This window comes from Charadrius vociferus, unplaced genomic scaffold (assembly GCF_000708025.1).
Source record: "Charadrius vociferus isolate BGI_N301 unplaced genomic scaffold, ASM70802v2 scaffold337, whole genome shotgun sequence".
Classification (NCBI taxonomy): domain Eukaryota; kingdom Metazoa; phylum Chordata; class Aves; order Charadriiformes; family Charadriidae; genus Charadrius; species Charadrius vociferus.
Window position 1 is genome coordinate 889,834 of NW_009649049.1, and position 15,947 is coordinate 905,780.

Here is a 15,947-nt window from a genome sequence, read left to right on the forward strand (position 1 = left end):
AGAAATATCAGCAACTTGAGCTACAAGAAGCATATCTTCTTCATCACAACTTAACTTTAATGCATACTGGCTTTCAGATTCTTTCCAAATTAAATACTTAAATTTTCATATAAGGTAGACAGTCACCTCCAAAATTACACTGTTGTCAACTCTAATGACATTTTTTCAGATGCTAAGCAATATAACTATCCACCACTTGAAGAAATAACGAATTTTCTTATAGTTTATGTTACACTGTTATACACAGCGAGTCCACTGTTCTTACATTAGCATACACATGCTAGTTTATGTATAATTCTGTAACAGAAGATGACTTAAAACTAAGTAGAGACACAAGTTTGCTGACTGGGATAACACAATCTGTCCACTGAACGTACTCTCGAAATTTTTATGTAGTGTACTGAACTTACGTAGCAGGTAATGAACGCTTCCCACTACAACTCCGGATGTCTGTTTTTTCTTACCTTTCTTCCTCCATAATAGCATCTTCTTTCCCCTGTGCCTCCAGTGTGTTTTCGTACAGGAGCTTATGGGTTTCTATGAAATTCCTCTGCAGTGCAGACATCTGGGCCATTATCTTCTGACAGCATCTTCTTTCCCCTGTGCCTCCAGTGTGTTTTCGTACAGGAGCTTATGGGTTTCTATGAAATTCCTCTGCAGTGCAGACATCTGGGCCATTATTTTCTGACGGTGCAACCTAGCTGCTTCTGCTTTTCTCTTCCGTTCAGCTTTCTCTTTATCCTGAGTGCTCTGTGTCTTACAATTAAATCGAATAAAGAAATCACAGGCAACAGAGAACATCAAGAAATGAGAAGAAATTTTTCCCCAACTGTATGCATTCTAACCACTGACATCAAATTCCTTAACTGACAACACTTTAAAAAAAACCTTAACTGATATCTGAAAAATGTAAAACTAAAATATTAAATTAACCTAGTTAGAAATAATGAATCTAGTGCATTAACCTAGTCAGAACGAAGAGATTTTGAGGGGTCCACAAAAGGTCACTAGGACAATCCCTTGCCGAAAGACAGAATCAATATCACCTGATCCATTTGTGCTTGTCTGTTCTTAAGAAACTTTAGTGAGGTGAACATCACAAGCCTCCTCCAGAGTTTTGTTATTCCCCCCATAAGCAAAACCCCTACTGAGTATTCTGTATCTCCCTTAAAGGAATTTAAGGAAATTTTGTCTTGAACTATCTATGGACAACACGGCAAACAGACTGTTCCTACATTGGCAGCATTTTATGCATCTGAGGGTTGTATTCTCCCCCATTCTTCTTTACTATAGACTGGAAAACTATTATTCTTCCAGCATTTCCTCATCTATTACGTTTTCAAAAGCTATGAACAAAGTATTTATATGCTTTGGAAATGTAGAATTCAAAAAACACAGGTAGAATTAATTAAAACATATAGAACCTAATTCCTCTTACTCAATTACTTAAGGCACAAATTCAACATTATACACATTGCTTCCATTCACGATACCATTACTTTTTGAGGAAATGAAACAACAACAAATTGCTCCACAAGCAGTGGAACTGTAAGAGCCTCATTTCTTACTGACTCTTGTATTTTGTTCCCTTACCTTACCAGATATCATATGACATCTTTCTCAAAAAAGAAAGACAGCATATGCTGTGATAAGTTTAGAACTATGCATGCAATGACTAGCCAAGAGACTGTCTGGCAGCAAGCTGTTGCCAAACAGAATGTGTAAGAGCAAACTGGACTGTCTTTGCACACTATCCGAGGGTAATTGGATTCTTCTTTTCTATTCAACTGCCAATTTAAAAAATGAAGCAAAAACAAACAAAAGAAAACCCTAACAAAACAAACACTTATTGGACTCCAGTAATCTTTGAAATCTCCATTTCACAGTGTCATTTGACCACTGGATTCAAAAGTTATTTTGAGGGAAGCGTATAGACTGATACAGACAGAATAATCACTTAAACCCGATACCTTTATACAATCAAGCAAAGCAGATTAACCTCTTGGTAGGTCACATAAATTATAAGACATCATTTTAAGTGGATTTATATTTCTAATTATTGCACAATGGCAACATAATAGAAAAGCTGAACAAATCATAAAGATAAGAAATGGAGAAATGAACACAAATTACTTCTTCAGTTGTTTCACTTGACTTGGAAGTACAACCAAAACCAAATTAGCTGCTGATAATTCCATGAAACATGCTTAGCATAAGTTTCATTTATTAAAAATACTCAAATATTAAAAATATTAAACTTGGAAACTAAATCCTGTAGGCAACATATAAGAAATTAATATTTAAAAAACTATCATTTTAGGTAACCTTCTTGAAAACAGCCATTCAAAACATTAAATACAAGGCTTCCACTGAACATTAGTATTACCTCATCACCTTTTGTAGCTTCTGAGCCTGATGTAGCTGGTACTGTTGTCAAACTAGATTTTTCTCTCAATCTTTTCACTGTGTCAAACATCTAGGAATAGACACTTAGATGTTAAAAATCGAATGCAACTTGGTTCTTATTACAATACAGACAGAATTAAAGCTCTTGATACTTAGTTTCATGTTATTTTCAGATTTCCAAATGGATGAAACCAATTGCCACACTCCTAAATAACAAAAACATTTAACTGAGACCATGTGTGCACTCCTGTAACGCTGCTGTGTCTGTACTCTAAATCTGATGAGCACTGCCCAGTCTTCTAGCACTAATACTGCTAAGCACCTAAAGCATCTGTACATCAGAAGAACGGAGAGAGACTGCTAGCTTATTTCAAGTAGGTGAGATTTGGATCATCCCATGGCAATAGTCACTAAAATAACGTAAAAACCTATACATCTGGAACAGAAAGCTTTCCAGCATATGCCCAGCTAGTTAAAACTGAGCCCTCAATTTTTATTTACTACTTCCTCCAGCTATCTTTACTTTAATAAGCATCTTGAAGTTTTGATAATATTTGATATTCTACATTTACTGTATGTATCATTAAAAAGTTAAATATACATTTTAAAGTACATTTTTACTTTTGTCCTTAGAATTTTAGAAGTATAACTTCTCAATAAAATCTTTCAAACCTGCCTCTCTAATGTACCAGCATAGTCCAATTTTAGTAGCTGAGGATAGTTTTGGAACCCTACTATGGATTCTTACCCTCTTTTCTCAGAGCAATGTCTTCTGTGTTTGCCACCTAAAACAAGAAGCCCAAAATGGAACAGGACAGTAGCACTCCTGCTAAGCAGAAGCGGCAGCCTCCTACATTAGAGGAGGTGTTACAGGTCTAGAAGTTTTTCCCATCTCTTACTGGGTAAGGGCAGGGAGTTGGATTCAAGAAACCTCATCTTGTCTGGGAGGAAAAAACATCCCAACAGGTTACAGCTCCAATGATTTCTTGAGAAGGTTAAAAACCGTGTACACACAGTTTACACTGTGGGAATCATAACATCATTCATAAACACTTTCTAAATTACTAAAGTCAGATCATACTTATCTCTCCCTTGTTTACCTGCAGTATCCAATTGACTGTGTCCTTCTGTGCCTCCAACTGAGGAACTCTCTTTAATTTTTCCAGAAGCATTAACACATTCACAGCATTCAAGGCCGAGCTCCCCATTCCTTTACAAAGGACAGAAAAATAGAAGAGCATGGGCCTTCAGGTTAAAAAAAAAAAACAAACCCACTCAACATTTTCATGTATTTACAACCATGGACATGCCTTAAAATATTGCTAGTTATATAAAACACATGAACATAACCTGTGTAGCTGCATTTCTGTTTTAATTTCATCTGTTTATTCCAGTTAAACGTAGCATAATCTTTTCCCCTTGTAGATCAGTAGGTTGCTACTGCCAAGAGCAGAAGGACAGACAAAACCAGAATTGCCTTTCACTTTAAGGAGAAGCAGTAAAGTAGATTAGTAGATTACGTAAGTTTGCTGACAGCTCAGTGTGCAAAATTTGTTTCTATCATAAAAACCTATTATAATTACAGTAATTATTTGCTATCTTACACCGTGGTAACAGTTCATAATATTTTAGGCCATTGTCTAACACTAGCATGCTTTACGATTGAGACCATGCTCTTCAATCGTATTTCTTTTGCAGCACTTTCCATTTGAAATTAATTTGCACATTTCTAGAAGTGAGAGATACATTATAAAAATTTTTTTGTTTCTTTTTAAATCAATTCTCAGTAAGAGTTTTCTTAGAAAAATACCTATTATTTCTGCATCCCTTATGTATAAATAGGGCTTTGTTTTTTCTGGTTATACAAAACTAAAGTAGGCAAAAAAATTCTTTAATGTTTCAATCGTAATTACTTTTAGTGTATTCCTATAGTTGACGTAAAGCTTATTAAACAGAAATATGTTCAGTGTGATGATAATACTTCTTGCTCAACAACACAAAAAAATTTAAAAAATGTGAAATTGAAGTGTTTTTCAAACTCAGTGACACCTCTTTACACAAACTTTTTGAAAAGCTAAATAAAGGCAGCTCAGCATCTTTATGTATTTATTTATGTAGGAGATATTTAAAAGATGTGTAGATGTGGTGCTTCAGGACATGGTTTAGTGCTCGACTTGGCAGTGAGTTAACAGTTGGACTCAATCTTAAAGGTCTTTTCCAAACTAAACGATTCTATGATTTTAATTCATAATTCTTATCTCCGTTTTATCTCTCAAGTGACAATTACATTTAGCTTGATAATGGATTTTTTTTTAATTCATTCTTACACAGTGAAACAGAAACTCTAGATAAGATGGAAGATTATTTAGAAAATTTAGATTCCAACTCACTAGTCTTGAATGTAAGATTAGGAAGTACTCTGTAGGGATTTGGAAAAATCAAGAAAAAAAAAAAAGCACATTTCACAGCCCCTAAATTTTGCTTCTATTATCACTACCATAGTAAAAGACTTTAGCTTGCAGGTAAACCAATAATTGTACAGCTCAGTAGTACAAAAGATGGAGACCATTCACTTAAATCCACTGTCATTTTTCAAGACATTTCCATGTCACTAATGTTCTTGCGAAGGAAGAATCATTTTCAGTTATCTAACACTAGTATTACTTTTCCATTTCTTTCCCAGGAAGAGAAGCACAACTGCTCTTCAAAATACCTGGCAATTGGGAACAAAGGAACCTCGTCCAAACCTGGTTTCTTGGTTATTTAAATAAAAAAAAAAAAAAGGGGAGAAAAAAAAAAAAAGAGGAGGAGGAGGAGAAAGAGGAGGAGGAGGAGGAGGAGAAAGCGGGAAAAAAAACACAAACCAACTTCAGCAGGTTTTAATTCTATAGAAAAAGTAAATCCCATTGCACTAAATTAACTGAATAGTTTCTTCTATTTTATTTTTGTCCTTAACAAAATCACGTTAGCCTAATTTACTCTGCCCTTTTAAAGAAAATGAAACATACGTGTTGCTTTGTGATAAAAATCAAAGGTTACTTCTTCTTCAGGAGACTTCTGTAACTGTTGCTTCTCTTCTAGTAACCCTAAAGAAAGGAGATGAAGCACCTACAAAAAGAGAAAAATAGTAAATCTCATTCACTGTTAGAGGTCTGGAAAACTGGCATATAAAATAAGGATGTTTAAGATAGTTCTGTACTATATGCTGATTATACCCATGGTAAAACACAGAAACAAGAAAAAGTGCAAAGATCATAGCAAGTGGAACAAAATCATTTTCCTGCAAATTACTTGCACTAAAATTAATAAACTTGCACACACTTTACATTAGTAACATAATGAATCTTGTCATTTTGGTGATACATATCTATGAATATTTGGTTCATTGCATAATCCAAAGATTAGCAGGTAACGCAAGGCAATTAAATAACCTATGCACTCTAATTAATAAAACTGATTAATTGAACCAGTCTTTAAATTCAGGTCCTAATCCTATAAATATTTTTTTAAAAAATACTTCAACAATGTCAGTAATTCCCTTCTTTAAAGCATAAAGTCACTGTGGTAAAATGAAATGTTTAAATACTTACAAAATTATATTATTTCATGACTGAGGTTTCACATTTCTACTATTTTACAGTGGAGATAAATAATTAGAATTATTTTGTTTGTCGATAAGATTTATAAAAACAGGTTTGGGGACAAAAAGTGAGATCTTACCATTCAGAATTAAAGTTTACCTTTACACATTTTGATCTTATCGTAAGTAGTTAACATGGTCAACATAAGAATGACCATAAGAAGAAAACCAAAGCTAACCATACCATTTGGATCATAGCTTCAGTCCACAAATGGGTTTCCAGTTCTACTGCTCTCTGAAGAATGGTCCGCAGTATGTGCATCATAACGTCACAGTTCAGAATCCTCACCACGTTGCTGAATGCAGGACTGAAGTCTGGAGGAGGAGGTGGTGGCATCGCTAAAAAAACATCGATGTGCAGATATATTAACAAACTGGCATCTCAAAGAGTGCAGGCAAAAAGTAGAGAGCACAAACATACTAATTCCAAGGGAAGAACAACTGGACCTTTAAATTAATAAAGACACAGTCAAACACAATTGTGCACCTAAGCCAGCTTTTATCTTTAGCAAAACTAAGTACTTTCAGTAAGTTCTTACATACAATAGATGCAAACTAAACTAAACAGTCAATCACAAGTACTTAGTTGTATCTGTAAATACTTTGCACTGCATGACCATTCATGTATCACTAACAAACATATAGTGATTGCATTTTCCATCAGATATAAAGTTTTTGTGTAGTTAAACAAGAGCGAGCGGTGGATCTTCCAGAGTGCAGCGTCTTATATTAGTGTCCCACGCCTAATATGGCCAGAGCTCTAAATTTTTCCTCCTGCTGGGGCATTCTGATGATTACTAGCTATGTATGCTTTCTGAGCTAATATTGAAACTGTGTGATGTGGTGTCTCACCCAGAAGCCCTCTGGAATCTTGGCATCTACTGACAGCAGCTCAGTTAATACCAAAAAAATTCCCTACCTGGAAGCACTGACTTAAGTCTTCTTTTGGTAACTGGGTGCCTATTTTCAGAAAACTTCTCTGAATGCAGTGTCTCTGAAACTCAATCTTTTGGCAATTTAGACTGAACGAATTATAATAAAAGTTACTGACAAAGACAACGTAGCCACATAAAAGCATACGTATGGAGTATTTGCAACAAAATGGGTAGCCTCAGCAGAATACACATCAACATAAACAGTTATCTTTGTATTTTGGAACTGTATTGTCTGGTTACATGAATGTGAGTTTCTGACAATTACATCTAAATATTTGTATTTTTAACAAGTTCTACAAAATAAACATCCCTGCTAACATTTTAAGTTGCCAAAGTGAACAGGGGAAATAAAAAAATAAAAAAAAAAAAAAAAAGACTGTACTATTGAAGATGTCTCAACTGTATAAATACGGGAAAATAGAAAAGAAATGTTAGGTTCTAATTAATTACAATTACTACAAATCACAACAGATTAAATATGAACTCAACTATCCATGATTAAATCACAAGACATCTCCCAGAGCTCATTTTATAAGCACAACTACATACACTGCTGAGTTATCACATTTGCTGAGTCATCAGTTTCAAATTTTTACCTTCATCTCTGTTTTCTTGTTTTCTTCTTTTCTTTTGTGTATGTTCAGCCTATAGAAAAAGTAGTGCTGTTACATCAGCATCTCTACAGAAGCATGCAATGAAAAAATAAGAAACCCTAAACTAGAAATGCGGCAAGATACATAGTCAATACTTGGTCATGTAACTAGAATCTTGTCTGAAATCTGTTTAACAATATTGGATTTTGCACTTCAATTTGTAGTAGAGATAGGTAATTGGACATACTTGTTTCCTCAGTAAGAGTTATAACAGCAAAGTTTGGAGTTTTCCAGTTCAAAGATAATTCTTATAATATTTTGTTCTTAGCATAAACAGTTAACGGGAGTTAATACAGATGTCATCATAGGGAAATTACTAATTCAAACCATGTCACATCAATTTGTATTAACAAACTTAACTTCATTAGAAATTTAGTTTTGAAGTTAGCTGCATATACTTTTTACTGAATCAGTTTCTTTAGATTCCATTAATTCCTTTGATTCAGCAAAATTCTTTAGACATTGATAATTATGTACTATTTTTTAACCTTTGAGAGTGAATCTTACACTGCTTACCTTGCTGTGTTGGGTCTTGGTATAGTGATAAAAGAACATATTGAACTCCTTCAAGCATTCATCTTTCAGTTCATAAACTCCATGGCCAGACACACCCGGTTTCCTTACAGAGAAATATTTCATGACATGCAGATTAATAATGTATGTTCAGGACATCTTTGAAAGTAAACAAACCAGCAACACAATTTATTTTCTAAGGAATAGCCAATAGACAGTGGAATAGTGATGGCTGCCACATTAACTTAAGAGCATAGAATGAGTACAGTTATCAGTCTTTAATTTTCAAGACTGTTTACTACTGTAAATCGTACGCAGCAGCAAAATATTTGTAGTCTATACCATCTACAGTACACCATATAGCCTCTGACAGGTAAATTCTTTTTAACTTTATGGCTTAGAATCAGACATTGGATGTTAATGTATAAAATTTATTACTTTCTTTAACCAAGGTACAAAACAAGTAATACAAAGGGCTACTTTCCACTCAGTGAGATTTTTTGAACCTTCCACATAATTCCCAAAGCAAAATTCCTAGATACACCTATAGTTGCCCTTGATTACACATAAATAAGCCAGCCACATGAAATTTAAAATAAGGTAAACTAAAATAATTAAAGTTATAAGACATTTTTGTGACAAAAAGCAGACATTTGACCTAGTTTTTCCTCAATTGCTACAACTGTTTGTTCTATATTTGCATATATTATTTTTTTAAATTAATTCCCATATGAGAGTTACAGCAAGTTAGCAACTAAATAACATCTAATGATTAGGTGGCAATTGTCCAAGGCACAATGAGTTGTTAAGATTCCCAACCATCTTTGAAATAAAATGAACTTTTGAAGATTTTCCCACTAAGAGTTGAGATTACTAAACACCCAAAACTGAATTTGAAGAAATAAAGGGGCAAAAGGAGAGAAGCAGCAGCTTCAGATACTCCATACTTTTCTTTCCTATGCATATTTGAAAGCATATATATTTCAAGACAGCAAAAACATTAGCTGACCAGAGACTGTGTAGTGCAGCTTGTTTAACCACATAATCCAAGAGATCTTATTTCATGTTCAAACTACTTACAAAACAATATTAAGAACTTACTTAAATGTAGCCACTTTATCAATTACATTCTCCAAGCCAGTTTCATTGTTCTCCTGGTAAAAAACAAAAAAACAAAAAAAAACCCACCAAAACAAACAAACAAACAAACACAAAACAAAAAAACCAAAACAAAAAACAAAAAAAAAAAACCAACAGTCTGGGATAAATATATAATGTTTCAAATATCTTCAATATTATGCTAGGTATAAAAAAAATAGACACACAAATTTAGATCAATTCCCCAATTCATAAATTAATATATTTTAGCCACTGTTATTCAGAAATCAGATATTCATAACTGACAAGTTACAAGGAAGTACCAAAGACATAATACTTTCATTTAATCATGTAACATTTTATTTATAACAGAGCTGATCTCCAGAAACAGAGCAGTGCCTTACCCAAACTCAGTGAAGGGAAAAACAAGTTTTAGTTTCTCAGAACAATGAATGTGGATCACTCATTATTGATTTCTGATGATATTTCAGGCTATTTAAGTTACAATAAAACTGAAGTTTTTGCATCAGTTGCCAGCCCTGACCTGAAAACTTGCACAGGCTATAAAATCTAATCCACACCCTTCTCCTTTGCCTGAAATTTCAACAGTTGGAATAGAATGGCAGGGAAATCTGTGCTTTCGAATAGACCTGTATAATACTTGTCTTTCAGAGGACCTGCACAAGTTTAAGTGATCAAAATTATAGGATCAAATTTATTGATGGCACACAGGGCAGAATGGAATCCAGCTGCATGGTCCTACAGGGCCAAAAGAGAAAATAATTTTAAAGCTTTTCTTTTTGAATCTAGGAGAACATTCTAAAAAAATTCCACCTCTTCATCAAAAAGCACAAGCCCCATACAAGCCTTTTCAGATTAGGCCGTACTTGAATCCATGACATACACCTTTACATCAGTAGGGTGCGCAAGACCCTTTATCATGCTATTTTCTAATTCTGAAACCAACATTTGAGCTTCATATTAGAAATAAAATGCTTCCATATAAAGATATGTAAGAAGAAAAAAAAGACATAAACCACGAAAAAATAAATTAAGGAAAAAAGTAAATACACCAGGACTCACATTTTCAGGCAAGGACTTGGTAATTGCACTGTGAGCCATTGGTTCAATACATAACAGATGGATGATTTCTCTCATGATAACATCTTCTTTTGTCACATTACTCACTCCAGGCACATATCTTTCCCCTACCAGAGTGAATCAAAAGGAGAAGAGCAGCAAATATGACAGTTCGAAAGCAATTCTGAGTATTACACAGAGGTAATGCTATTGCTGGGATATTTCATAGTATAAGTTTGCATTCAGCAGAAGCCTATCCCAAGTGTCTGAGAGGAAAACCTTTTTTTTAGCCTGGCTTACTAACAAAATGCCCTGAGGTGGTGTTTCTCTTCATATTCTACTCTAATAGTCAATTATGAAGTTAATTAACAGCTTTTTTCACTATGCAACCCCTATTGCTTCCCGTCGACAAATACTTGTGTTACTGAACAATCTATTTAAAAACAGGCATTCTCCAGTATCCTTTCCATACCAATTATGTTAAAGAAAGTCATCAAACCTGTTCTGTCAAACTGTAATAATCCATTACGACAACAGTAGAGAGAAATGAAACTCACCCACAACATAGATGAGAATCTGTAGCATCTCTTCTATTAACACGTTACATTGTTTGATCAAATCCTACAAGAATTGGAGAAACCAGTTTAAAAATAATACCAAAAACAAACATGCAGGAAAATCTGCCAAATGACAGAGAGCTCAGCTTTCAGATGCACTACTTTGCTGAAGCACTGTACTGGAAGAAACCTCCATTCTAACAAGCTGTAAAAAATACCTGTGCCTGTAGAGGAGATACTATTCTGCAATTGAAGTGCAAGATTCACATACAGGAAAAGAAACAACAGCTAAAAATGTATCCCAAATGAAGGCTTATATGAAAGTTCAAGCCACAAGAAGTAGCATGACAATCCAAGAAACTTCCAGCCAAAATAAGAACACGTAAAATGGCTTAAGAGACACAGAAATTTTACAGAGAAGTCATTTATGTGGACTTTTGCAGATGCCCTATGAAATAAAGGTCAAAGAGGGCAAAATCTGTTTGCTAATTTTGAGTAAGCCTCTACAAATTCCGAATACAAAATCATTTATCTAACCACTAGGTCCTGTGTTGACTGACTTTTAGTGTGGTCATAACTGTATTTTTAAATACAGTTATCAACAATAGCTAGTTTTTCTTTTTAATGTTCCATAAACTCAAAGCAAACAAATTAACCAGCAAAAATACTTACCTGATCTTTGGTGGGCTTAATCTTTTTGAAAGCATCAGCAAGCTCATATCTCTGCAGTATCAGCAGGAGGAACTGGTTTGGATCCATAAGAGATGCACCTATCTATCAAAAAATCCAAACGAATATGAATATCAGTTACTATTACAGTTCTTCATTAATTGTGAAAAATACTGTTTTACCAAGAAAATTTTTTTAAAATCATACAATTAATTAAAATTAAAAGAAATTCCATCAAAATTTTATGAGTCAAGCAAGCAATGACTCAGAACATTATACCTGGAGCATGATGATGTCTTTATCATACATCTCTTCTCTGCATTTAACATCTTGATAATAGAATACCTGAGAAATACGAAAACAAAATTTAAGTAGAGAAGTAATGTAAAGTAATGCACTATCAAATGTGCACCAGTTAATGTCTAAGGCTTTTTTAAACTGTATGGCACCTTTATTGAGTAAGGAAAAGTCCTGTGTTTCTTTGAAAACAAATGTGGAAATGAAAAATTATTTTTCACCTATCCAGAGAAAGTCTATGCCATACTTCTTCATACCCCCTTCCAAGACAACATAATTCTAATCGCTGCTACTGATTAAAGTCAAAACATCCTCCTTCTCCTACCCCAGCTCTCAAAGACACAATTCTACAGGGCACTACCAATATTTACTTTCAAAGGGTCCTGTGAAAGGTAAACACAGAAAATTTCTGCCAAAGGGAAAAAAAAAAAAGGTGAAGCCAAAGCAGGCAAAACACAATTACTTAAGGGTAGGCTCTTACTTCTATCTTTACTCTTGCAACAAAAAAAGCCCACAAGTATTACAAAATGTTTGTTACATCCAATTATATGGCACTCAAAACTTTAGTATGAGATTATTAAAATAGTTCAATTTTTGCATATAATGATTACCATACATCAAGAGATTCTTCTAACATTTTATGTTAGAAGCAACAGTACTAATAGTACTTATGCAGCAATTTCTTTATCAGATCTGAAAGCAGTTTACCGTAGACATCTATAACATCAGTACCATTTCACAGAGTCAGAAACAGTTATAAGAGAGATGAAAATATTTGCCTACCATGCGGAGGCAAGACATTGATGAAGCTAGAAATGGAATCAAGTCATCTAAATTCCCACCCAGAAGCCTTTCTATTTAGTGTAGGACTAGCCCCCATGACCTCTTTCTGCACTGGATGAAAGCACCACTGGGAGCATTACTGAGAAACACTTGCATACATCATTAGGACCAACTCACTACTGAATATTTTAGTGAGTACCTGGCTTATCAGGGACAGCCCATTCCTTCTCCACATCTCTGCAGCAACCTGAGCAACCAAGACAAGACATCGCAAAGGATATTCTACTAGCAGCTCCACTTGAAATTCTTCCTAGAATTCAAAAAAGAAAAAAAAAAAAGAAAAAAAATCAAGCAAGAACAAGTCTGTCAGTGATTTTAAAAGTGTAAGTCCTAATAAACAAAGACATGTTGACAATTGCAAAATAACTTGTGTGTCATGAAAGTTAGAGGATATAATTTTAGGCTTTTTCCTTCCCAGAGTAAAAATCACAGTAAGTGTTTGAGGGGAATAAAAAAAATAATAAAAAAAAAGAGACAAAGAATCTTACAGGAGAAACAAACTCGTGCAATCTTGAGATGGTACCAGTCTTGCTTAATCGTACATGAAGACCTACAAAACCAATAAGAAAACATTAGACAATAAATCAAAATCAGTAAAGTTTCTCCTCCAACCCATTCCAAATGTTAGCTAAATCATCTACAACTCAGAGAATTACAGAAAAAAAGTCAAAGTTTATTTAGGAAAGACTTGGTACTTCTGTTTGGAGTTTTTGTTTGCTTGGTTTGCTTGTTTGGTTTTGTTTTTTAGATAGAAGATCAATTACATTATCACAACTGTTCTTACCAGTCTTATAATCCATTATTTTTTGAATAAATCTATTCATTTAATGATTTCATTAAAACCATTTGAGATGCTAAATAGTATTAACAAAATTTTAATTTCACATTTAAATCATATGTCAGTAACAACTGAATTTCAAGACTTCAAGGCTTAACAGATGGTATCTTGTGATAAAGAATCTACAGCTTAATAATAGCATATGATTTCATTTCTATTCTAGAGAAAGTGGCGATCACCCACTGCTGTGGTCCTTTGTATTCTGACTGGAAATCTGTCCTGGCATGCTGCAAACATATGCCTTTTAGGAGGAGCATTTTAACAGTCCTAAGATACATGTGGCTGGAAAATAAATTCAAGATACAGTAATAATGAACATTCATTTAGGCAAAACAGGCAGAAATAGAAACAGATCCACATAAATTCAAATAGTCCACAGAAAACTGAAGTTCTCATTAAAACATGAAACTTTTCCTTCTTGCCTGACTTTATCTCTCTCTTGTTTAAAAAAAAAAATTCTCCAACCTCCCTGGCAAATGTTTTTTGGGTTTTTTTGAGGAAAAAAAAAAAAAAAAACCACACAACATTTTCCTTAGTGGGATATCTGAGGAACATGGTTGCCTGATCATGAGAATGTCAGAAAGTCAGAGTGCGGCTGATCTGTGAAGCACTTCATCTAAATGCTTTCTAGAATAAAGAAATAGAGACAGATGATAAATGCAATTCAAAGAGCGATCAAAACAAAACACACCACCTACCAGCAAGAGTCCTAGACAGCGGTAAATGTATGCTGACAGGATCTGCAGACACTCTGTAAGGTCTGCTCTCTAGAGTATGGCCACACAAGTGAAACACTGTCTTTTCCCGTGAGCGGCCATTTGTGCTGCACCTCATCACAGCTTTATGACATTCTCTGTAGGCCTTGAGCAACAGCTCTTCCTAGAATTTAAAATAAATGCATAGTGTTATATTTAAAAGTCATATATATACGCTGAAATTCCTCACTTGTTTTCTCTGACAGCATAAACAGTTACTAAAAATCCACAATATAATTACTAAGCTGTTTCTTAATACTAAGAAGTACTAAACTGGAGCAGTAGAGCATCCAACTAAAGCTAACTGAGACTATGCTTCTGTTCAAAAAAGCTGCTCCAAAATCTATGTGCTTACTTAAGCTACAACATTTCAATATTTTGCATAGTTTGCATAAAGGTATGCAGAAGTCTGCATAGACTGGATCAAGAAGCTCCTGAACTGCTGTAGTTCTTCCTGTCTGAAAAGAAACCCACTTTAAAATACCTTTAAGTTAACAATTTTTATAATTTCCTCCCTTCCCCTAGCACAGGATGAGCTCCAGCATTGATTAAGGATACTTGCAGTGCAATTACCTAATTAGCACAAAGTTTCTGCAGTCCACTTTTGCAATTAACAATGAACACCATGTGCTTCAAAACCTTAAAACTTGACAGCGATACCATGAACCTAATTCTCAAACTCCTGAATTAGGAGAAGTATTTTCTCTTTATGATTTGCCTGACACCCTGCACAGCTTTGTCAGCTAGAAGATTATAGTCTTCTGAGTTCCCTTCTCTCTTTGTCACGCCACAGATTAATTCTTTCTGCCTTATTTTTCGTGGAGATCTGTACTGAACAATACTGAGCTTTTTTAAAAAGCACTCAGGAATATCCACAAAAGGCACTCATGTAAGAATCCCAGACAACTGACAACTTACGTCACAGGCACACCACTCCTGGAACATCAAAAGAATGTTCTTGAGCTGCATCTGTATAGCAATAGCTGCCTCCCAGTCAGGGTCCACCTCTATGTGCTGACCAATCTGTCTTTTTATCTCCTCCATTCCCTGAAACGGAGATGCCACAATGTACTCAAGCTAAATCAGTGATCACTGGCTTAAAACAACATAAAATCCCATATGGTAAAATACAGGTTGTTCAGCTACATGTAGCTAAAATTGATGAATATTACTTCTATGAAGTAAACATTACTTTTTCACCCACCAAGACAGGGATTGAAGAATTTACCATCTTAATTACATGTTTATATCCACAATATTGCTACGGACAAAAAGACGAGCAAACGAAAGTGCTGTAATATCTTTATAACAGCATATTAGAAAAATTATTTAAATGTGTTGTACCTGCATGCAAGTTAGAATCCTTAGGAAAGAAACAAATCCTTCTAAAAACCGCTCCCTCAGACGGTCTGTCCACAGTGTAGGCTTGCTGACTAAGACATACCTATCCCCAAAGAAAACATTATCATCTTTTGCTCAAACTCCCCTTCTGCTTATGCTTGTATTTAAAGTATTCTTTGCATTAAAATAATCAACTGCATCATCACATTACATCACCCTCTCCATCTCAAACTCCTCTTAAAATTTTCACCAAACACTAGAGTTGCTTGGTGCAACTCCGTTGTTTGAAATTAACAGATTTTTTTTAATTCAAAGGTATTTG

The 15,947-nt window shown here is 34.4% G+C and overlaps 1 protein-coding gene across 1 annotated transcript in view; it reads right to left on the reverse strand.

The window, feature by feature from the left end:
* UBR1 (ubiquitin protein ligase E3 component n-recognin 1) overlaps positions 1-15,947 on the reverse strand; it is a 55,840-nt gene that overhangs the window by 22,087 nt on the left and 17,806 nt on the right. The window contains exons 12-29 of the mRNA XM_009887972.1: positions 15,629-15,728; positions 15,203-15,331; positions 14,228-14,408; positions 13,180-13,241; positions 12,831-12,941; positions 11,831-11,896; positions 11,555-11,656; positions 10,883-10,946; positions 10,329-10,453; positions 9,249-9,301; positions 8,151-8,253; positions 7,578-7,626; positions 6,231-6,385; positions 5,415-5,514; positions 3,507-3,616; positions 2,387-2,476; positions 607-756; positions 465-502 (exon numbers count right to left, since the gene is read on the reverse strand). Coding sequence (XP_009886274.1) covers positions 465-502; positions 607-756; positions 2,387-2,476; positions 3,507-3,616; positions 5,415-5,514; positions 6,231-6,385; positions 7,578-7,626; positions 8,151-8,253; positions 9,249-9,301; positions 10,329-10,453; positions 10,883-10,946; positions 11,555-11,656; positions 11,831-11,896; positions 12,831-12,941; positions 13,180-13,241; positions 14,228-14,408; positions 15,203-15,331; positions 15,629-15,728 — 1,788 coding nt within the window. The remainder of the gene's footprint in view (positions 1-464; positions 503-606; positions 757-2,386; positions 2,477-3,506; positions 3,617-5,414; positions 5,515-6,230; positions 6,386-7,577; positions 7,627-8,150; positions 8,254-9,248; positions 9,302-10,328; positions 10,454-10,882; positions 10,947-11,554; positions 11,657-11,830; positions 11,897-12,830; positions 12,942-13,179; positions 13,242-14,227; positions 14,409-15,202; positions 15,332-15,628; positions 15,729-15,947) is intronic.